This window comes from Aspergillus caelatus, assembly GCF_009193585.1.
Source record: "Aspergillus caelatus strain CBS 763.97 unplaced genomic scaffold BDV27scaffold_95, whole genome shotgun sequence".
Lineage (NCBI taxonomy): Eukaryota > Fungi > Ascomycota > Eurotiomycetes > Eurotiales > Aspergillaceae > Aspergillus > Aspergillus caelatus.
The window spans coordinates 70,890-91,415 of NW_022475358.1; the positions used below are offsets into that span (position 1 = coordinate 70,890).

The 20,526-nt window shown below is 47.8% G+C and overlaps 7 protein-coding genes across 7 annotated transcripts; 6 read left to right on the forward strand and 1 right to left on the reverse strand.

The window, feature by feature from the left end:
* Positions 1-20: 20 nt before the first annotated feature.
* BDV27DRAFT_158085 (DNA repair protein RAD16) lies at positions 21-3,504 on the reverse strand (the record flags this gene model as incomplete). Its single annotated transcript, XM_032072622.1, has 11 exons — positions 21-252; positions 318-1,070; positions 1,123-1,249; positions 1,296-1,342; positions 1,399-1,619; positions 1,670-1,728; positions 1,780-1,854; positions 1,908-2,016; positions 2,071-2,400; positions 2,453-3,324; positions 3,456-3,504. The coding sequence occupies 11 exons, from the start codon at positions 3,502-3,504 to the stop codon at positions 21-23; spliced, it is 2,874 nt and encodes a 957-aa protein (XP_031927269.1).
* A 378-nt stretch (positions 3,505-3,882) lies between these two features.
* On the forward strand, positions 3,883-6,164 carry rad7 (DNA repair protein Rad7, protein). The gene is made up of 6 exons (XM_032064695.1): positions 3,883-3,986; positions 4,039-4,077; positions 4,139-4,166; positions 4,238-4,774; positions 4,858-5,023; positions 5,074-6,164. Coding segments are annotated over exons 1-6 (1,785 nt in total). The 5' UTR covers positions 3,883-3,984; the 3' UTR covers positions 6,087-6,164.
* A 1,307-nt stretch (positions 6,165-7,471) lies between these two features.
* BDV27DRAFT_128859 (uncharacterized protein) lies at positions 7,472-8,021 on the forward strand. Its single transcript, XM_032067063.1, has one exon. It carries the CDS (start codon positions 7,612-7,614, stop codon positions 7,846-7,848), a length of 237 nt encoding a protein of 78 aa, XP_031927271.1. The 5' UTR covers positions 7,472-7,611; the 3' UTR covers positions 7,849-8,021.
* A 690-nt stretch (positions 8,022-8,711) lies between these two features.
* Positions 8,712-12,385, forward strand: BDV27DRAFT_128860 (uncharacterized protein). The gene is made up of 3 exons (XM_032067064.1): positions 8,712-9,567; positions 9,630-10,020; positions 10,075-12,385. Exons 1-3 carry the CDS (start codon positions 9,329-9,331, stop codon positions 12,292-12,294), a joined length of 2,850 nt encoding a protein of 949 aa, XP_031927272.1. The 5' UTR covers positions 8,712-9,328; the 3' UTR covers positions 12,295-12,385.
* Positions 12,371-13,248, forward strand: BDV27DRAFT_128861 (uncharacterized protein). Its single transcript, XM_032067065.1, has 2 exons — positions 12,371-12,845; positions 12,911-13,248. Exon 1 carries the CDS (start codon positions 12,403-12,405, stop codon positions 12,595-12,597), a length of 195 nt encoding a protein of 64 aa, XP_031927273.1. The 5' UTR covers positions 12,371-12,402; the 3' UTR covers positions 12,598-12,845; positions 12,911-13,248.
* Positions 13,249-13,604: 356 nt separating this feature from the next.
* On the forward strand, positions 13,605-15,446 carry BDV27DRAFT_128862 (DNA-directed RNA polymerase II core subunit RPB11). The gene is made up of 4 exons (XM_032067066.1): positions 13,605-13,971; positions 14,599-14,657; positions 14,714-14,823; positions 14,922-15,446. Exons 1-4 carry the CDS (start codon positions 13,955-13,957, stop codon positions 15,123-15,125), a joined length of 390 nt encoding a protein of 129 aa, XP_031927274.1. The 5' UTR covers positions 13,605-13,954; the 3' UTR covers positions 15,126-15,446.
* Positions 15,447-15,611: 165 nt separating this feature from the next.
* pan1 (actin cytoskeleton-regulatory complex protein PAN1) lies at positions 15,612-20,458 on the forward strand. The gene is made up of 4 exons (XM_032067067.1): positions 15,612-17,069; positions 17,139-18,456; positions 18,537-19,070; positions 19,132-20,458. The coding sequence occupies exons 1-4, from the start codon at positions 15,752-15,754 to the stop codon at positions 20,354-20,356; spliced, it is 4,395 nt and encodes a 1,464-aa protein (XP_031927275.1). The 5' UTR covers positions 15,612-15,751; the 3' UTR covers positions 20,357-20,458.
* Positions 20,459-20,526: the final 68 nt, after the last annotated feature.

Sequence of the window (20,526 nt, forward strand, 5' to 3'; positions counted from 1 at the left end):
ATAGGCATTGCCACGTATAATTAAGAGCCCCGAAATAAGAATTGCATATCCTCTGGAGTGAGCTTCTCCAAAGCCTCTCCTTGATCTTTGTTAATGGTTCCATTGATCAAGTTGGCTTTCTTTTCCTGTAGTAAAACAATTCGAGATTCAACTGAATCCTCAATGCATAGCCGCGTAATAACACATGGCCGACGTTGACCAATCCGGTGGCATCGGTCCGCACTTTGCCACTCAGCAGCTGGGTTCCACCATCTAACAGACATTTGTAAGTGAGACATACAAAAACGCATCGAATGGCTGCTCTAGGGGAAACCTACGGGTCAACAATGAAAACTCTTGATGCCTCGGTAAGGTTCAAGGCCACGCCCCCTGCTTTGAGTGACACGAGAAATACCTCGACATCTACGTTGTTCATGAAAAAGTCAATTGACTTCTGCCGTTGTGCAGGTGTCATAGTTCCATCAAGCATGACGGTGTTAAATCCAGCCCGTCGTAGGCGCCATTCAACAAGCTGTAGCATTGAAGTGAACTGGGAGAAGACGATGGATTTGTGCGTTTGCTTCTTGCTTCTCAGTTTGTAAAGCTCATAGACGAGCATCTCGATCTTCGTTGACGATGTCCAATTTTCCATTCGAATTCGATTTATTATGGAGTTTTTCTTGATATGCTCCTCTTCCTGCTCTATATCTGGCTGCTCGAAATCAACTGAGAGTGGGATATGACACCTAGGGCAATCGACAACTGAGCCCGCATCAAACGATTGCACATAGTCCTTGGCACATCGGCGACAGAATTCATGGCGGCAGCGAGACCGAATTGCCTCCTCCGCCGGTTCATCGCAAATGCTGCAGACAAGGATGTTCTGGCCACTCTCGGCGTGCTTTTTCAACATCAGGTCTGGGTGGTTTGCAACTTGCCGCATCTGCATAATAAGTCCAAATATGTTGGCATAGTTATTCAACATTACACCACGGCTCACGTATGTATCAAACTGCCGCGTTGAGTTAGTCATGACGCTTCTGGAAAAGTCGCGTTCAATCTCCCCAAAGAATTCGTTGTGTAGAACAACACTGTAACGTGTCAGCGCATGGATTCAGTATGATTGTGCCGGAGTATACTAACCGCTTCGGTGGAAGCTCCATCGAAGCTGTGTGATCTCGCTTAAGGCGTCTTAGCATTATTCTGTCAGTAATTAAACGTAGCTTAGACAGTGCTTCCTTTCGAGCTTCCGGATTATTTCTCTCGGTGACTATACCCAGTTAGAGCGGAATTGCACGTTGCTGTGAAACACTTACTAGGGTTTAGGATCTCCTGATTAAAGATTGAGACATGACTAAATCCACTGCAATGACCGTTAGCGTTAACAAGAACGTACAGATGAAACTCGTATGATTATACCTGTGTTTACAATGGGTACAGCGTTTCCCCGCATCTTGCGACCAATGGAGTTCCTGGCACTTGCACTGTTTGCAAAAATAGCAAGCAAAGGGACGAATTTCTAAGAAGCGCAGGAGAGAAAAAAACTCCCCGATTCGGTTTTGAACAGGGGTACCAGAAAGGCACCATTTGTATGTGGCTTTAAGTGCGAAACACGCACGAGCGACACTTGTAGTTCGTTGCTGGAAATGTCAGTCCGTTACATTAATCTCGATAAAGGAATTGAGCTTACCTTGATACTATGGGCTTCATCTAGAATAAGACGATGATAGTGTATGGAGTGGATAATACCTGTTATATGTTAGTGAGCCCACAGGTTGCATCAAGGACGTCGATACTTACTATCTTCCTTCACAATCCCATCGCTGCGATTCCACCCTTTCCATTCTTTTCGGTGTATTGACTCAAGACCAGAATCTAGCCCGGACGTTAGAGATGAGACAACATTGTGGTTATGGGCTGAAACACACAGGAGATCATAATCACGTCATATGTTAGAAGATCATTCTCTGAGAGCGACTTGACTTTGGGATTCGAATTGTGATATACGAGAACCTTCAATTGGCCGTTTGTGTACTCCTAGAGAAAGGTGAGACCACTTCTTACGCTCACATATATTAAGACAAGACAAACCTTGATCTCGGATTGCCACTGCATCAGAGCAACGGGGGGGACGACGACAAGGGATGGCTGCCCGACAGGATAATCAGACATGAGAAGGGAAACCGCCTGGATCGTCTTTCCCATGCCCATCTCATCCCCTAGTAAACCGCCCTTATACTGGGACGCCTCTTGCCGCATCATCCAATTCAGACCTTCCAGCTGGAATGACTTGAGATTTCTCGATATGCCAGGGGGTTGTTCTGCTGCGACTGGGATAATAGGAGGACTGTTTCGTAGTTCATCCCACATTTTCATGATATATGGATGTTGCATCTCGAGTTTTTTCCGCTCTCTCAATGCCTAGAAGTGGCGTTTAGAGCGCATTCTATGAGATCGTATATATATAACTCACACGATGGGACATCCCTAGCCGGCTAGCTACCGGTCCAGTGGGCAAGGAAACTACCGAAGCCCGTGCCCGCGTTCGAACGCCAGCTCTTGAACTAGCCGAAAAGCCGATCCTCTGATTGACAGGATCAACATCCACATTTGACATAGAGTCACTTTCGGAGAGATATTCTTGTTCATCCCAAGACTCATCCTCCATGTTGGTGCTACTTTCGCTATCGGATACCATACCCCGAACAGAGTTCCTCATCTTGCGTGCAGGACACCGCTTGCTGATTTCTACTCCTGTGTCATTCCCTTCGTTGTAACTTAATCCCGTCAAAACATCATCGTTGTCAGTAGAGTCCTCCACTGCAAAACTAACGCCATTTCGAGCCTTGCGTCGTTTTTGAACAGACCCTTGATATTCTTGAAGCTGAAGAGCCTGAGCAAAGGCTGCATCTGAGCTTTCAGCAGTAGGGTCGTCTGTAGTTATAGTCGTAAAATCTCTTTTGGACCCCTTTCGCGTGTCGAGGGACATTATACTCGAACGCAGTTCCCGAGCGCGAGCGGAAGCACTAACTCTTTTTCTTGCTTTGGTCATGTCCAACTCGGCGGGAGTAACTGCCACGCTACTTGCTGGGGTACTGTACACATTCATATCATCCCCAGATATATCCTCAATCAAGTCAGAGGATGAAGTAGACCGGGTAGGCGACTGTTTTTTCAAGGGGATAGCGACTTCGACAGCTGCTAACCTGCTGCCGTGAAGCGGTCTGAGAGTACTCGGATTATGCAACCCACGTTCTTTATCCGCAGTAGTGTCGCTTTTCCTGGCATCAGAGACAGAGGAACGTGCCAACCTTGAAGAGGTGCGCCGGGGCAGTGCAGAGGTATCTGGAAGAGTTTTTGATCAGATTAGCAATTGATTCCACTCTCAGTTCGTTTCTTTGTCTTTTGTCTTCCTTCATGCTTAAAGACTGATGATAGTGGGAATATATGAGAGTCCTTAGAATCAGTGCACTCACCTGCGGTTGAGACCGCCTGAGGTCCGACCTTAGTTGTTCTCTTCCCCATATTGACCTCTGGATAAATCCCCTTTATCCTGTCTGTAAATTGAGAGGATAAAGAAAAGGAAATAGTAAAGCAAGTTTGTACTTGATATGACGAGTGCTATCGTTTCTGAGGCAAAAGCCTGCAAGTGGCAAATCTGGTTGTTGCATATGGTACCTGAGCCTAGGCTCCAGCTGCGGGTATCGGCAAGGGGAACAGGAATATGGATGGATAAATGTGTATCGGCAGAAAAATTTTTTTTTTCACCACTGAGTCATAGTGTCGGTCTTCTCTGCTGAAAGCATAAATAGTACATATCTATTTCATGTATTGTGGACGGTGCCTTTTCAAGTCATCCTTCCTGAACACGATAAGCGCCTTCGCGTAAGGTGGAACGCGAAATCACCACGGGTCCTGTGACTTCATATTACCTCTTTTGGCCCTTTCCGGACCCCCTTGAAACTCTTATCTTCAACACCAACTCTTTTGAGAGCTTTCCACAGAATGTAGGTGAAAATTTCCTCAATGATGACGAATGTATTCACTAACTAGTCAAAGGGCGAACAGAAGACAAACTAGAAATCAAATAAGAGGCCCGTATGTAATATCCTACAGAATGCGTCCTATTTGTGTTGTAAAGCTGATAGAACGATTATAGACACTCTGCCCTTACTGACTTCTTGGCTGTGAGTGGCTACTATGCCACCAATTATCATTCTATCTTTGGTGTTACCGCTGACCAAAGGTTTTGGTTTAGTCTAACAATATATCCGCTGCTCAAATTCGTGAAGATTACCGAAGACGTTTAGAGGAAACTGAACGTCAAGCTGCCAGCGAAGAGCCATCAGGCCCCGCAGAGAGCGACGAAGCTGAAGAGAGCGTCGATGAATCCCCGGAGCAGAGAAAGAAGCGTAAGCGAAAAGATGCCGCCAGTTTAGCAAAAATCAAACAGAGCAAAGAGTTCGCACGTCACAAAGCTCGGCGAATAGGGGAGCCAGATGATGACGATAACCTCATTGCAAGAGAGATCATGTCCCAGAGATCTCGACGCATGCCAGGTCAATTAGAGAATTGTGAAATCTGCAGTAAACGCTTCACGGTTACTCCATATAGCAAAACAGGCCCCAATGGGGGGCTCCTTTGTGCGAAGTGCTCCAGGATTCTAGAAGATGATGGAAAGAAACCTAAGGCTAAGAGACGTGGACCAAGGACTGGACGCCGTCAGAATCAGAGCAATTTACTTGATGGTATAGCCCAACAAGGTGCTTTGAGCTTGGCCGAAATGTGTACAAAGGTATGCGTACACACACTCTCTCTATTTTTATAAAACCATTGCAAACCAGAGCCGTTGTCTGAATGCTGACGTATCTTATCTAGAAAATTGCTGATAATATCAATGATATCGAAGAATTTGGTGACCTACCTTCTCCACTACTTCATCGCCTAAGCCAGATTCTATCCAAGAGACGTGCCTTGACATCGAGGACCCTCAATCTGTTTCTGCGACCTGATTTGGACTCAATTAACATTTATGACTCCGCTAGTATGTATATTTATAGATCTACCTTTGGCCGTTACCTGATCGCATCCTAGAACTCGAGACGGACGATTTCCAGAAGATATTTGCCTTCATGCCTACTCTTACGAATGTCAACCTTCGCTTTGCTGGTCAAATGAAAAATACAGTTGTCGAATATTTACTGGGGCGCGATCTGAGGTTGAAATATTTGCAGTTGGATGCTGCTAACCTGGTTTCAGACTCGTATTGGCGACGCCTGTTCGAAAAACTGGGTCCCCAGTTAGAGGCCCTAAAGCTCTCCAACCTTGATTTTTCCCTTGACGATGAGACCGTTGAAGTGATGTGTAGAAACTGCACAGAACTTCGTCGTCTGAAATTGAAGCAATGCTGGAAGGTTGGCCATACCTCCTTGCAAGCTCTCTCGTCCTTGACATCATTAGAGCATTTGTCTCTAGACCTCGTTCGAGAGACACCAAGCGACAGCCTTATAGAAGTAGTCTCTGCGGTCGGCTCAAGGTTACGTACACTATCTCTAGAAGGCTTTCCCAATGTGGACAATTACCTTCTGGAGACCATCCATGATAAATGCCGATCCCTTGCAAAACTTCGTTTGTCAGGCAATGTTGTGTGCACCGACGAAGGTTTCGCGAAACTGTTCTCTGAGTGGCCAAACCCTCCTCTGGAATATATTGATTTCTCCTCTACACGAGATGTGGATAACTCAAATCCGGACGGCCGTAGGGATGCAATTGGCCTTGCCTCTGACGGCCTCGTTGCCCTCATGAATCACTCAGGCTCAGCGATACGGAAACTGAATGTATCGTCCTGTCGCCACGTATCGCGTGCTGCCTTCGAGGAAATATTCTCAGATAGCAAAGTTTATCCCAACTTGAAGGAATTGGATGTCTCCTTCCATACCGTCATGGACGATTACCTCATAGGCCGAATATTACAATGCTGCCCAGTAATCAAGAAGCTGGTCGCTTTTGCATGCTTTAATGTGAGAGATGCCCGGATCCCCGTGGGTGTTGCATTGATTGGAGGACTTAAAGCACAAGACACAATTGCTGTCGAAGGCAAGTCCTAACCTATGAGACTTGGCATGGAAATCGTATCTTTAAAGGGCCGCAAAGTTGTGGTGGAACGACCAGGAGGTAGTTTCTGTCCTATTTGGTTACAATACCTGCTTATCCGGCCGGGTGTTGGAGAGCCCGTTCGCAAGAACTAGGAACAAGTTTAACCTTACTCGTTCTGGTTTCTTTGGTTGATTTCGTTCCCAGTGTCTATATTATTTAACTTTTCGTATGCTTGCTTCATGCCTACAATGTGACTAGTTGACAATGATTCTTTCATAGTACGAATTGAACGGCAGAGTAGGTTGTAGGCTTTCAAAGATTTTGCTCTGTACTGTTTAGATGTGCCCCACACAAATACAGTACATTCCTCGAGTGCCATGGCCAGAAACAATATTTGAAGAGAACAATATAGTTGCTTCGTGCACGATAGGATATAGCATAATGCCTAGCGGTCAGTAGGTGTTGCTATGGCAGAGCTCATCTGCCACGAATGACAGCGACCCGCGTTGTCCTAACTTTAATACATGATTGCTAGCCCATAGCATGGCGTAAGGGACTCGTCGAATGGCGGGGTCTACTACTGCATCTGCCGTTAAATAGCTCTTTGAGATAGATCATGCTATAGGTAGGTAGTCATCTTGTCTTAAAGCAGCATAGCAAGTGGAGCCTTGGGCTGCAACAATGATAGGTGATTCTGGTCAGAAAGGAAAAACCCTTCTCCACAGTATGAAACCATGCAATTGTTGGTTACGGATTGATACTTCTTCTGTCCGTTAAGGGTACCATTGTTGTGGAATGGAAACAGAATATTCTTTAAATAGTATAATTAATGATGATCACCTCGTAGATACTGTGTTACGATAACTACGGAGCGTTGGGTGGGAGATCTCAATTGAGGATAAGCAAGTACTTGGGTCAGTCAATGTACAGTAAAAGTTATTTCGTATGGTGTAGTGAACCATGGAAAGTTTATTATTATCTTCAATGCTTCGTACACATAATGCCCTTTATTTTCCTCTTCTTATCCTTTTCTTTGCCCCTTGGATTCTCTACTCTAGTCACCTAAATAACCAAATGAAATGTAAAGTTGTTACAAACAAGACCTAGTGTTCAAAATCTTGGGTAGAGTGTGAACATTCTTGTACTTCATACCAGCGAAGAATTTGGTTCCATGCTTGTTTACCAATGTGACTCTCCGAATTAGGTGGGAATTTTTAAGGGAAAGGAGGAAGCCTAAGAAGACAGGGGGGGCGAAATAATAATAATCAAAGAATAAAAAAACATAGAGAGCTAAATAGTTAGTTACAGACTGCTAGCTTATTTAACGGAGATAAGGGCAAGTTCTGCTTGGCCCAGGTATGTCAAGTTTTGCCACATCGCCCATCATAGCGGCTCAGCTTGCCCCTGAAAAGACCGCTAGACTCCTAGTCTGTCATTTTTACGCTTCCAAATTAACTCTCTTATTTTCTCTTCCTGCTCGACACCAACAGCCTATGTCAGATACAGCCAAATTAGAAGGTCTCAACAGTTTTAAAGATGGAGCTGCAGTTTATAGGGATGGATTGTCTTTTGCTCTGTTCCGTACTTTGTTTAATACCTTACACTCGAGTTCCTTGGCAAGGAATTTGTGATGCCCGCTCAAGGAAAATCATTACGAGGCAGCAGAAATACAACAGCAATCTTCCCCCTTTGGAGATAACTAAAGTGAAAAAGGGCCAAGATCCTTACAGAACAAGACTGAGTGACAAATCTAGACAGGCCGTGAATCCATGAAGCCTGGTTGGACGTTAGCATAACCTTAAATAGCTGGACACACACAAAGATCGGCTATTCAGATAGTACTATCTATCGAGGGAGAGACGACCATAATTAAATAAACGATCGTACGTTTTTGTATTGATAGAAGGGTAGCACAGAGTGATAAGAGTATGGAAGCACTATGAAGCGCTAGTCTCGGGCCACCATGTCCACATGGAAGTTTTATTGACCAAGAGAAAGTCTCGGTTTAAGTGGCTCTAACATGCAAAGTGGTACTGGCTCTGATTCGCTAAATAATTCCTTGTTCTCCTGAGGCCGGTGCGGGCCCCTACCGCCCGGCCTGAATGGAGGGTTAACCGTGGAAAAGACTAGACAAGTGAGTACACAGTATGTATTCCGTCGGGTACTAGGATTCCTAGGTTGTTTTCTTTTCTTACTATAGGTAGCAGGTGTCGCTGTCTTTCTTCTTGAAATATTTCTCTTTTGCTTGTTCATTACTTTTCCCACCAGTTTTTCTTTTTGTGCAATATTTTAGACACCTCTCCTACTAGTCATAAGTGCTCTTGTCCACTCCGAGGAAGCTGAGGTCACACCTTTTTACTATATTTGGCGACCAGACTAGCGCTCAGCTCCACACTCCACATCCCCTAAGGGTGTGTTCATGTTTGGACCTGCTCATCTATCCATCTCTTCGGTACATAGTACTTATTTTACTCCGTGCAGTAGTCTTACTTTCTTGTTAATAGCTCTCTCACACTCTCTCCCCCGTTCTCTTTTTTTTTTTTTTTTTTTGGTTAAACCCTCCCCTCTACCTATAAACCGGTTTCCTCTTTGTCCCCATTTTTGGCACCCTTTTTGCGTCCTCCGCTGCCCACTTTGGACAACGACCCTCTATTTTGTCTTATTATTTGTTTATTACTTTTTCTACTACTACTACTACTACTACTACTACTACTACTACTACTATTATTATTATTATTATTTTCTGTATACTAATAATAATCATTCCTGAGCGCCGCTTCTGGTATGTGAGGGTCCTGTCTTAGCCAGCGTCAATTGCCTATGGACAGTTGTGCCAGAAACTTACCATCTGACCACTCCGCTCATTCTCTTAGCATTCTCCTAAGGCCCCTTAATATCTCGACACCACAGCCACTAACTGTTCTTCTCATTGCTTTTGGCTGTCTGGGACTGTCATTTCATTCTTCGGCGTTCTTTCAACTAAGCCCCACCAAGATCGGAATCTCAGAGTTTTGGCAAAGGCCCAGAATCAGCCCAAACAGAAGACAGTCCTCAATCGCAGCCCTGTTTATGGGAAGCAGATAGCGCTACTGACACCAAAATTTTTTACGATTATTATTTTTCATTAGTATTATTATTATTATTTCACCATACATCTTTGGTCGAGGATCCCGGAGCTGGTGCAGCTCGCTAATTCTATTTCTGAAAGTGGTTCCGACTTCGCTAGTGGTCGCGACCTTCGGCCTTAGCACAGATGCCAATCAAACTTCCCAAAGGCTTTGCCCGGCGTAAATCGTCTGGAAATGCCTTGGAAGAGGGAGAGAATCCTTCACAATCTTTCCGAGTGTTTGAACGCCCTTCTGTTGATAAAAAGTCCTATAGCGAGGGCAATCTCTTAGCCAAACGACTAAGTGACGGACAACGGTTCTATCCAACAGCAGAAGATTCGGACAACATATTTGCGGAGGTTGATAGCCCAGGCCAGAGAAGCCCGTATGCTCTCCAACCAATCCTACAAGTATTTCAAAAGAGATGGCTGACGAGAACCATGGTAGTGGAGGCTTGCATGAGCGTCCAAAGTCGGCAAGATTTAACTCGGCAACACATCGTTTAACGGATGGCCCTAATCCATCTGATACTCCAGCATCCCACTCCCGAAACTTGTACGATATACCGATCCCACCCCTCACTGGTGCATTGCGTGCAGCTGGTCGAACATTTTCTTTTGGTGGCAGGTTTTCCAAGGCTTCAGCACCGACCCCTCCTCAGCCCTCGACCCCAGGTCCCTCCAGAAGTCGGGCAATGACAGCCAGCACGACAAGCACAGCGACGCCTCCAAAACTGCTGGACACAGACTTGCAGCTTGGTCAAGGAGAAGATGAGTTCCACAACATGTTCGATGAAGTTGGGAAAAGGGAGGCTTTTCGAGAAAGGTCGGGAGATATGGTATGATGCGTAACGAAGACTATGGGGTATGTTGTTATTAACCGTCAATGGCAGATTCCCCCGTCTCCAGAACTAGTGGCTCGCAAGCAGGAAAAGTCATCGCGTCCCACTCCTATCAATACCGACCGATCGAAGGAAATTGAGCCCTCGCCATACTCCTGGGACAGCCGACACTCGGGGGAGGGGCTTTTGATGGCGAGCGATTCACCTCAGGACCACACTCCGGCATTGCAACAAACACTGAATTCTCATCCTGTGTCTCCAGAGGATCGTCGGATATCCTTGCCCTTGTCGAGTGTAGTGCCGAGGACTACTACTCATCGTTCACTGGAACAACCTCAGGTTATGCCCGATAAAAGCCTGAGAAGGAGTGTTCTTTACCCCAGCAAGCGAGCCTCGACGCCCATGCAAGATGAGGACGCCAAGTTAATCATGGAGTCTCTATATACTCATAAAAGAAGCTCACAGGTGTTGTTGAGTTCTGAACATGAGGATTCCGATGCGGAACATGACACCCCCCTTTTCAGCAACAGCCGTGCAATTACCGCGGATGGTTCAAACCGTTCGGATGCTAATCCAATGCTCACACACAAATCTCTCGGTGGAGCCGAGGACCACCCCGACCCTTGTATAGCAGCACATGCAAGACTGGCTGCGCAGTACGAGGAGAAGCAACCGGCACCAACAGCATCGTCAAACAAAGTCATGACGCCTTCGCAATTCGAACATTACAGACAACAACAGGAGCTAAGAAGATCCAACAGCGATGCGTCCAAGAGTGAAGACTCCGCAGAGAGCGAGTTTGACGAAGAGGACGAGGCAGAGAAGAACCGCGAAGTAGAGAGGCAGCGACGGAAGCAGGAGGCCCATCTCTCGGTATACCGACAGCAGATGATGAAGGTGACCGGGCAAGAGTCCCCAGCGCCAGCGCTTCGCTCAGAGGTTGGTCGGGCTAATAACAGTACGCCGAACCTAACAGTCACACCGTTGAATTCAGGTCATAGATCAGGCAGTGGAAAGAGCAGTGAGGGTGACGAAGATGAGGAAATCCCCCTAGGGATCCTGGCAGCACATGGGTTTCCCAACAGGAATCGGCCTCCTAGCCGCCTTGTTCCTTCGAACTCAATCCCCAATCTCCGAGCCTCATTTCACCAGCCTTACATATCATCCTCGAGCTCCATTGCCGATCAAGAACCTGGCAATCGTTCTAGTCTCCCCGTTTTTGCCAGAAATCTCCCACGAGACCCATATTTTGGGGCGAGTCTAGTCAACCCTTCTAATAGGGAATCTTTGGCCTTCGGGGGTGGTTCTTCAGTTTACGGAGGCCCAGCAGCTGCCGCAGGTCCCTCACCTGCATTGCCTCCGGGGGGTTTGGTAGGGGTGATCGCCACTGAAGAAAGAGCAAGAGCAATGAGGAGAGGCAGCCCCAATACACAAGCTATGTATGAATATCAAGGTGGGCCATCGACGGTACCTGCCCCTCCTAGTGGCATTCCCAGGCCCTATACGATGATGAGCATGAATCCCCCGGGCTCGGCGGGGCCCCCATCAGGGATATCTGCTACGGAACAGGCACAGATACAGTTGTCTCAGCAAATGTCAAGTATGATGCAAATGCAGATGCAGTGGATGCAGCAGATGATCCAAATGCAGGGTGGACAGGTTCCACCTCAGCAATTAGCGCCACCGGCAGGCTCCCCGCCTACAGCGGCCGCTAACGCAAATATGCGACCATCCTCAATGCCCTCATCTGGAGGAGCCAACCATACTCCTGCTGCTTACCGGAACGATCAAAGAACGCTGAGTATGCTTGATCCGAACATTTCTTCTCGTCTTAATAGCCCAGTCACGCCATACAATGTGGCAGGTGACCGACCAAGCACGCCAGCAGGGCAAGGCTATGCACCATCCATTGCTCCATCGGAGCGCAGCAATGTTGGACTGGCGCCTCGATATAGACCTGTGTCAGTGTTACAGCCAGAGTCCGGACCAGCCCCTTTCCCCTTCATGTCAAAATCATGGAATGATGAGAATCAGAAGTCGACTCTCTCTGTCCCTCCAACTAGATCACATCAAACCAGACCTACCATCGATCGAACCTCGAGTGGCGATAAATCAGCGATCACCGGTACAACGGGTCATGGCGCTGACCCAGATGATGATGATGATGAAGGCTGGGCCGAAATGATGAAGAAACGTGAGAAAAAGCGCAACAATTGGAAGATGAAGAAGGAGACGTCGAGTTTTGGAGACCTGTTGAATGCGGTACATTGACAGATCCAGTAGATAGATTCCTGCAGGTGATGTCGCGAGTATTTTTCGTCGAATACCCTTGCGCTTTACTAATTACCCCCCCCCCCCCCCCGTTTCTAATGTTTTTGCATGGAGGTGACATGCATCCGAAGAATTTTCTTTTTCCTTTCCTTTTGCTTTCTTTTTGTCGCCCCTTATGCTGGGAGAAATGCAGGGTGTTATAGCTGGTTAGCGTTTGACGGATCACTTATTTCTCATACTTTCTCAAGTCTGCTCTCCATCTTTCAGCGCCTGTACCTCCAAATTTTAGTAGGTACTCTATAAGACATCCTATACACATAACGTCTTAATGACACTACGATCGATCAATCCGAGCTTTTTCATGGATCCCCGCCCAGGGTCTGTCCTGAGTCTTCAGCTTCTTCATTTTACTCATCACTCATATTTCTTTCCGAATCATCGTATATCTCTTGTATATGATATCTCGTCTAACGATTGAACGGGCCAACCTGCCATAGCCGTTACTCTGTCATATATGGTGAGCCGAATAGTGTTACCACTACTGGATGCACGTAAGATCTTCCTTAAGGGGCAACGCGTGAGGTTTACTCTAGAGGAAGCTGAGGAGCAAATACAGACCCCAGAACGAGGCTACCATTCCTAGGTCATCGACGATCATGCCCGCTTGTGATTATGGGAATGTGACTCGGTGAGCATTCTTCTAAAGCATCACGTGCAAATGCTGAGGCTGCTCGAGTTAGACAGTGACTACCTGCATCCGAGCCCTGGACGAGTAGCGCTTTGACAACAGCAGTAGTTTCAGTCTCACTTACTATATCGGCCTAAACGCAGATCTTCACCTAGCTCGAGGTTGCAGCATGCACTTGTTTTATGTACTTACAGAACCAAGTCATTGGACTGTGACCTCGATTGTGGCGGAACATTAGTAGCCTGCTATTCGCGCCCCGGTTGAGGAAGGCCGTTGGACTACTTAAGATATAGACATCTATATATACAGACACTGGTTGAGGGTTTGTTTGATTTAGAGTTTATAAGTTTATGGACCATACTTAACAGTGCGACTTTATTATTATTGTTGTTGTTGTTGTTGTTGTTGTTGTTATTCTACCTGTATCTTTCTTACAGATATTTACTACTATTACACGGTCGAGATGAAGATTAAAAGCAGAAGCAGCACAGAGAATGGGGACCGCGCGGGCGGCAAATACAAACTACCCAACAAGGATAGTGTATAATCACGTGCTTATGATCACGGGATCCTCCATGTGAAAGGATTGAGAGGCAATTGTTGTATCACAGAGCAAACATAGGGCAGCAAGAGTATCATTATCATCTGCACTCCTCCATTTTTTTGTGCTGCCAAGCCCTATCCCTAATATAAAACCATAAGTTTTCTTCAGAGCACTCCAGTACCTTATCTCTATTTCCCTACGGAGACATAATCGGCTTTGCTCAGATTCTACTATTTGTTACTGATATCATATTTATTCGGCTGGGAAAAAGACGATCAGACGCCATCAAAGCAACGGTCGAAGCATAAGATACCGAGAAATAAACAAAAATCCCTCAGGACTCGTGAATATTCGACCCCGTACTAGTATCAACTCTACTGGACTAAACAACGTCTAATCTGGGCTGTCCAATCTTTATTTGGTTCAAGATGAATGCCCCTGACCGGTAAGGAAAGCAGTGTTTTGACTGGTCTTCTTCTTAGTTTTATCATTATTGTTACTATTGCTATCGTTTTTTTGTTGCTTGCGAATCCCATATAAAGTGTGATTTAGCGACTGTGCTTTTCATTTTCTACATGAACCTCTTTTTTTCCCCCAATATATTTAAGCAATGATGCCCTGCTTGCTTCAAAAGGAAGAGAGGGTTTGATTCATGAATTATTCTTGGTCGTTCCCTGAGACTTTGGATCAATCATGGTAGTAGATCTAGGGCACCTTCTTCATTAACGCATGTGTTTGATCTACTTGTGTTCATTGCTGTTCTTCTCACATTCACTCCTTCTCGGGGGTTTCCTGCCTGCTACCCTCTTACAACCCCCCCTGTTCTCCCCGAGACCATGAGTTCCAGCAAAGAATATATTCTCTCCAAGGAGATGGCCTACGCACGTTGGATAAATGCGAACGGCAGTTCTCCACGTAACGGCTGCCAGACTACTGTCAAAGTTTCACATGACCAGCAACCTAGGTCTGCTATATATGACTTTATTATACCGCTATTCCCGGATTACATATGATGTTGCGTCTATTTTGGAATCCCTGCTGGGAACATTGGCTAACCGTGGCTTGAATTTAGTTATGAATCATTCGTCCTTGCGAATGGCGAGAACAAGGTTGAGATGGAGATTGATACACGTACGCCTCCCCATTACAGGTCTAATGTGCTAGCAGACACTCAAGTTTGGTTTTAGGTATTCCGTCCTCTGCCATCTTCACTTTCAATAAGGAAGATCATACTCTCGGAAACCTAATTCGCTCCCGCCTTCTCCAGAGTTCCCATGTGCTTTTTGCTGCATACAAGGTAGAACTTCCATAACCTGCTAGCTGCATTGACCTCGGTTCCCCCGTGTCTTTGTGTCTTAGAAGGTTGATATATGTGTCTGACATGCAAAATTTCAGGTTCCTCATCCGCTTGTTCCAAAGTTCGAACTCCGTGTACAGACCGATGGTGAGATCACCCCCAAAGAAGCCGTCATTGCTGCGTGCCACGAACTAGTTCGAGACCTGGGCATCTTATCACGTGAATTCACCAAGGAATATGAACTCCGAAAGATGGTGGGAGCCACTCAGCAGCAACAGGATGGTGTACAGGAAGGAGCCTAGGTGATTGACGAATCAATTAAAATGAGCTGGTTTCGAAACCTTTGCTTCGATTATACGCAGCTGGTTATGCGTGCGCTCGGTTATGTCTATTCTCTATTTCTGTCTTCTTTTCCTCCTTCTTTCAATTCCTCTATGTTTGCTCTCTTGGCACCTGTAATCCACGAAGCTAGCTCTTGGCATGTTCCTGGGGATTGATATGTTTTATACAATCGTGATATGGTATGCGAGGTTGTGGTTTCGTCAGCGGCAATTGATCCAGCATACCATCAGGATTGTTGTATTCGCTCGATATTTTATCGCATGATCGACAGAGTAAAATAACTGGTTATCTTTATAATAAGTAGACACTTGTACCTGTTTTGTTCCTGATATATACATGTTAGTGCTTAGGTAACTGTGGAGTAGGAACTCGCGGCCCACTATCCAAATGGGATTAGCGCAGGCGCTCCGCGTCCCTGACTGCGGCCATCATCATCAGCAGCTCCTGACCATCCATCGCTGCCTGTCCGTCGGTTTCTATCGTTCGTGAAGTTCCTCTTTCTCTTTATTATCAATCTATCGCTTATCACTTTTCCTTCCTTATATGGTTATTAGATTGCCTATCTAATGCAAGAGCTGTGTTGGTAATGTACTCTTCGTCGAATTCCTTTATGGGCGGCGCCAACAGCGCTCGCCCGGGACAACCACCTTTCATGCAGCAGCCTTCATATTCTCAATTCCCCCACGGACAGCAAACGCCCCAGCAGCAGCAACAGCATCAGACGGGTCTTGCCCCTCAACCTAACGGATATGGTTCCCAATTGTCTGGATTCGGAGGCTCTCATCTGCAGCCTCAACCTACAGGGTTCTCTCCTGGGCAGTTACAACCACAATTCACAGGGTTTCCACAACCGCAACAGCAACCTGGCTTCCAGACCTCCACTCAGCCGCCCCAGCTCACGGGATACTCTATTCAGAGCCAAGCCCCGCAGCTCCAAGTCCCTTCGAGCACCGGCCTACCGGTCCGGCTGGCCCCTCAGACATCATCTGAGATAGCAGACTCCTTCAGGGATAGCGCTGGTGCCGCTCCACCCCCGCCCCCCAAAACCGCCGGTAGCAAAATTCCCAGCATTCGGCTCTCATTCATAACAGCACAAGACCAGGCGAAATTCGAACAGCTGTTTAAATCAGCGGTCGGAGATAGTCAGACGATGAGTGGCGAAAAGGCTAAAGACCTGCTTCTGCGGTCAAGGCTTACAGGAAGTGATCTGTCGAAAATATGGGTCCTGTCAGACACCACAAAGTCGGGCCAACTGTTATTTCCAGAGTTTGCTTTGGCCATGTATCTGTGCAACATACGGATTACAGGCAGAAATTTGCCAGATGCCCTCCCCGAGAAGATAAAGAATGAAGTTTCTAGTATGGTAGATATCATTTCCTTCCAGGTCCCTGACACGCAACCAGAGGTGGCCATCCCCACAAATACTCCGAACTTCGATGCGCCGTTACTGGAGAACAAATCTGCTCCTCCAGCTCCTCAGCAACCGCAACCTCAACAGCCGACCAATTCTCAGCTTCTCACGCAGCTCACAGCGCAGCCAACAGGATTTCATACTCAGCCGACTGGCATTCAGTCTACTCAAGCTTCTTTTCCAGGCCAAAGCTCAAGTCTAATCCCGCAAGCTACGGCCTTCCCCGGGCAGTCCCAGCAACAGTTTCTACAAGCTCAACCAACAGGACTGATGTCCAATCCCCAGCCTACAGGCTATAGTGGACCCCATCCCCCAGTGCCGCCGATGCCCACGAGCCTCGGGCCCAACCTCAGTCCCGCACAGGCCGGTGGGGTTTCTGGTTTAATCGCCCAGCCTACTGGAGTCCCCGGCCAGTGGGGCTTTGTCAATGCTCCGTCTTCTGGATTGCCCAATATAGAAGCCCTCAAGCAGCAACTAATGCCTCAACCAGGCCGTGAGGGCGGGTTTTCAGCCGCTGGTCTTTCTGGAAATGCTCACATTCCGTGGGCAATCACCAAAGAAGAGAAAAAAATCTATGACGATCTTTTTCGGGCATGGGATGGATTTCATAAGGGCTTCATTGGCGGTGATACTGCTATCGAAATTATGGGGCAAAGTGGGCTGGATCGGAAAGATCTCGAGCGTATTTGGACATTGGCGGATCCCCACAACAGAGGCCGGCTCAACATGGATGAATTCGCTGTGGCGATGCATCTAATATACAGGAAGCTGAATGGATATCCGGTTCCGAATCGCCTCCCTCCGGAGCTAGTTCCCCCATCAACAAGGAATCTCAATGATTCGATAGGCACAATCAAATCGATGCTCTCCCAAGATGCGGAAAGTCGAAAAGCGTCCGGTGCTTTTCTACAACCACAGAAAACCGGTGTAAGTTATCTCAAAGATCACTCATTTCGTGGTGGTAGTGGAGTGTCTCCCGGGTTTGGCCGCAAAGATGCCACTTTGTTCAAGAACAATGACGAAGCTACCGCTGGGTATCGTTCTAGCGCCCGTCGCCGTGTTGGAAACAATGGTAGGACGCCCTCGCCTGCTGCTTCGCAAGCATCAGAAGAAGAGTTGTCCGTTGGGCAACTGAGGAAGAAGATACGCGAGACACAAATCATGTTGGATGCAGTCGACTTCCAGGACGAGAATCGCGCCGAGGAAGAAGACGCTCTAAACCGTAGAGATCGTCGGGAAGTAGAGAGCCTGATGGATCGAATCCGACGTGTTCAGGATGACATTGACACACACCCGGATGCGGCCTTCCGCACTCTTGACAACGGTGCCGAGCGAAGGTCCCTACGCCGTCAGCTGCAATCTTATGAGGACCAAGTTCCTCAAGTAGCTTCAGATGTTCGACGGGTTGAACGAGAGATTGCCGAGGCTAAACTCGAGCTCTTCCGCCTAAAGGACGCAAAGGCTCACCCAAATAGTGCGTCGGATATCGTGGGAACAGGTCCAGGGGGTGCAGTGACAGAGGCGGATCGCATCAAGGCTCGTGCTCGAGCTAGAATGCAAGCTCGTGCAGCCGAGCTCGCCGGTAGACCCACACCGTCCTCGCAAGATGATGATGGAGCCGCAGCTCGACGAGTTGAAGCTGAAAGCGCCAAAGTTAAGGCAGATAGAGAAAAGAACGATGCCATGACTCGTGATGTGGAGGACAGTGTAAAAGACTTTGCTCGAAGTCTCGAGGATACCCTGAAAGATGCGAGTGAGAATTCAACGCGCGAGCACGAAAGACGACGGTGGGAAGATGCTCTGGGAGTTGAGGATGTGATTCGAGACTTTATTTACGACCTAAAACGTAACAGTCGAACCGCATATGTTCGGAAGGAAGAGTAAGTTGCTTCAAAAATACTCTAGTTTCGTTGTTCAGCAAGACATCGAATACCCTCCGCTAGTACTAACCATGTTCTAGGGCATCGCGATCCATGCACGAGGAGCGTGAGCGTCCCCGATACGATGAAGCGCCCCCTACCCGGCCTTCTCCTCCCCCATCCACTGGTTCCACGGGCTCATTGCCTGGCTCTACCCACGAGGATCGTGTTGCCGCTGCAAGGGAACGTGCGCAGAAGCGCATTGCTGAACGAATGGCAGCTGCTGGCCTCAAGCCTCATAATAGCACTGCGGAAACCCTCCTTCAGCGTCAGGAACGCGAGAAAAAGGAACGCGAGGATCGGTTGAAGCAAGCGGAAGAAGAAGATACCAGGCGCGAGCAAGAAAGGCAGCGTCGACTGGCTGAAGAACAGGGTGGATCAATGGCGCAACCTGTTAAACCGACGTCCAAGAAACCCCCGCCGGCGCCGCCTTCGAGACGGGGCCGTACTGACAGCGCGGGTCAGGCGGAAGCTAAAAGGGCGGCAGAAGAATTGGCGAAAGTAGAGCAGGCTGCCCGAGGGCGAACGATCCGCGAAGAAGAAGAAGAAGCGCAGGAGGAAAGGAAACGTCTTGAGTATGTGAATATAGTTGAATTTTTGTCTTGAATTCTTTCAATCGCTGACAAGGGCTTCTAGGGACGATGCTAGGAAACGTGAGGAGGAGTTCCAAAGAGAGAAGGAGGCACAAGAAGCCCGCCTCCGAACACTCCAAGAACAGGTGCAGCAGGGCAAGATCAAAAAACAGGAAGCGAAGCGGCGGAAAGAAGAAGCAGACCGATTAGCAAAAGAGCAGGAAGCTAAGCTTACTGCTCATCGTGCTGAACTCGAAATGGCTAAAGAACGGGAACGACAGCTCCAATTGGAATTGGAAGCCCTAGATGAGGAAAGCTCCTCGGACGAAGAAGGCCCGGAGAATATCACTCCTCAGCATAGCACCCCTGCTCAGAGTCAAATTCTTCCTGGAGTCGACATTGCAGCGCCTGTTGCTCCCTCAGCTCCAGTCCCTCCTGTTCCTGGACCAGAGCCAGACGGGTCGACTAGTGCTACGAGCTCGCCAACCAGCGATCGCACCGGATTAGCCCACCTCCCTCTAGAGACTGAATCGAAGAACCCTTATTTCAAGAAGATCAGTCAGCCTGCCGAGAGCCAACTTGCCACACCACAACCCGTCTCTAATGCCCCTGTAACCTCCCCCAAGGCTGACGTTCAGTCAACTAATCCTTTCCATCGGCTTGCACAACAGCAAGATAACGCGAAACCTGCATTCACAGCAGCAGGACCAATAGAACGTGTGTCCCGTGCACGTCCTGAGACGGATGACGACTGGTCTGCAGCAGGATCAGACTTCGACTCGTCTGATGATGATGATGATGATGATGATGAGCGGCCTGGCGGTGGAAGTGCGAAGCAGCTCGCAAGCATACTATTCGGTACTATGGCTCCACCGCGACCTTTGAGTGCGGTGGATGACAAATCTCCTTCGAAACCATCTACCCCTGCGCCAGATACTCCTGTAGCCGCTCCAACGGCACCCGAGGCAGATGGAACCTTGTCTGTACCCTCTGCTGCTTCCCCACCTCCACCTCCACCCCCACCCCCACCAGTGGTAGCACCGGTTCCCTCAATAGCGCTCAGCTCTGGTCCTCCAGATGCTCCCCCACCGCCGCCGCCCCCGCCTGTATTTCATATGGCCGCCTCGGCCCCCCCGGGGATTCCTCCACCACCAGCACCTTCGGCTGCACCGGCAGGAGCACCTGGTCGAAGCGCCCTACTAGCCTCTATTCAAGCCGGTAAAGGACTGAGGAAAGTTCAGACAAATGACCGGAGTCTTAGCTCTGTTGCAGGGAGAGTGCTCGATTAGCAAGAGGTGGTCAGAGAGTTCAGTTTGCCAGAATTCAATTGGGTAGAAACCTATAGTCACTATTCCTAGCCACTTCGCTTTAATCCATTACTGCTAAATCAATATACTGTATTCTACCCATCGTAAAATTATAGATAAGGGGTATTAGATAGCCTTAGGTTCGATTTTTC

Coding starts and splice junctions, on each gene's coding strand:
- BDV27DRAFT_128862 (XM_032067066.1), top strand. Junction 14,658..14,713: donor TGAGATGGAGATTGATACAC/GTACGCCTCCCC, acceptor GTTTGGTTTTAG/GTATTCCGTCCTCTGCCATC. Junction 14,824..14,921: donor TGCTTTTTGCTGCATACAAG/GTAGAACTTCCA, acceptor GCAAAATTTCAG/GTTCCTCATCCGCTTGTTCC.
- BDV27DRAFT_128861 (XM_032067065.1), top strand. CDS start 12,403: ATGGAGGTGACATGCATCCGAAGAATTTTCTTTTTCCTTTCCTTTTGC.
- rad7 (XM_032064695.1), top strand. Junction 4,775..4,857: donor TGGCCGAAATGTGTACAAAG/GTATGCGTACAC, acceptor TATCTTATCTAG/AAAATTGCTGATAATATCAA. Junction 5,024..5,073: donor TAACATTTATGACTCCGCTA/GTATGTATATTT, acceptor ATCGCATCCTAG/AACTCGAGACGGACGATTTC.
- BDV27DRAFT_128860 (XM_032067064.1), top strand. CDS start 9,329: ATGCCAATCAAACTTCCCAAAGGCTTTGCCCGGCGTAAATCGTCTGGA. Junction 9,568..9,629: donor AGCCCAGGCCAGAGAAGCCC/GTATGCTCTCCA, acceptor GAACCATGGTAG/TGGAGGCTTGCATGAGCGTC. Junction 10,021..10,074: donor GAGAAAGGTCGGGAGATATG/GTATGATGCGTA, acceptor CGTCAATGGCAG/ATTCCCCCGTCTCCAGAACT.
- BDV27DRAFT_128859 (XM_032067063.1), top strand. CDS start 7,612: ATGGAGCTGCAGTTTATAGGGATGGATTGTCTTTTGCTCTGTTCCGTA.
- pan1 (XM_032067067.1), top strand. CDS start 15,752: ATGTACTCTTCGTCGAATTCCTTTATGGGCGGCGCCAACAGCGCTCGC. Junction 17,070..17,138: donor ACTAATGCCTCAACCAGGCC/GTGAGGGCGGGT, acceptor TCACCAAAGAAG/AGAAAAAAATCTATGACGAT. Junction 18,457..18,536: donor GCATATGTTCGGAAGGAAGA/GTAAGTTGCTTC, acceptor ACCATGTTCTAG/GGCATCGCGATCCATGCACG.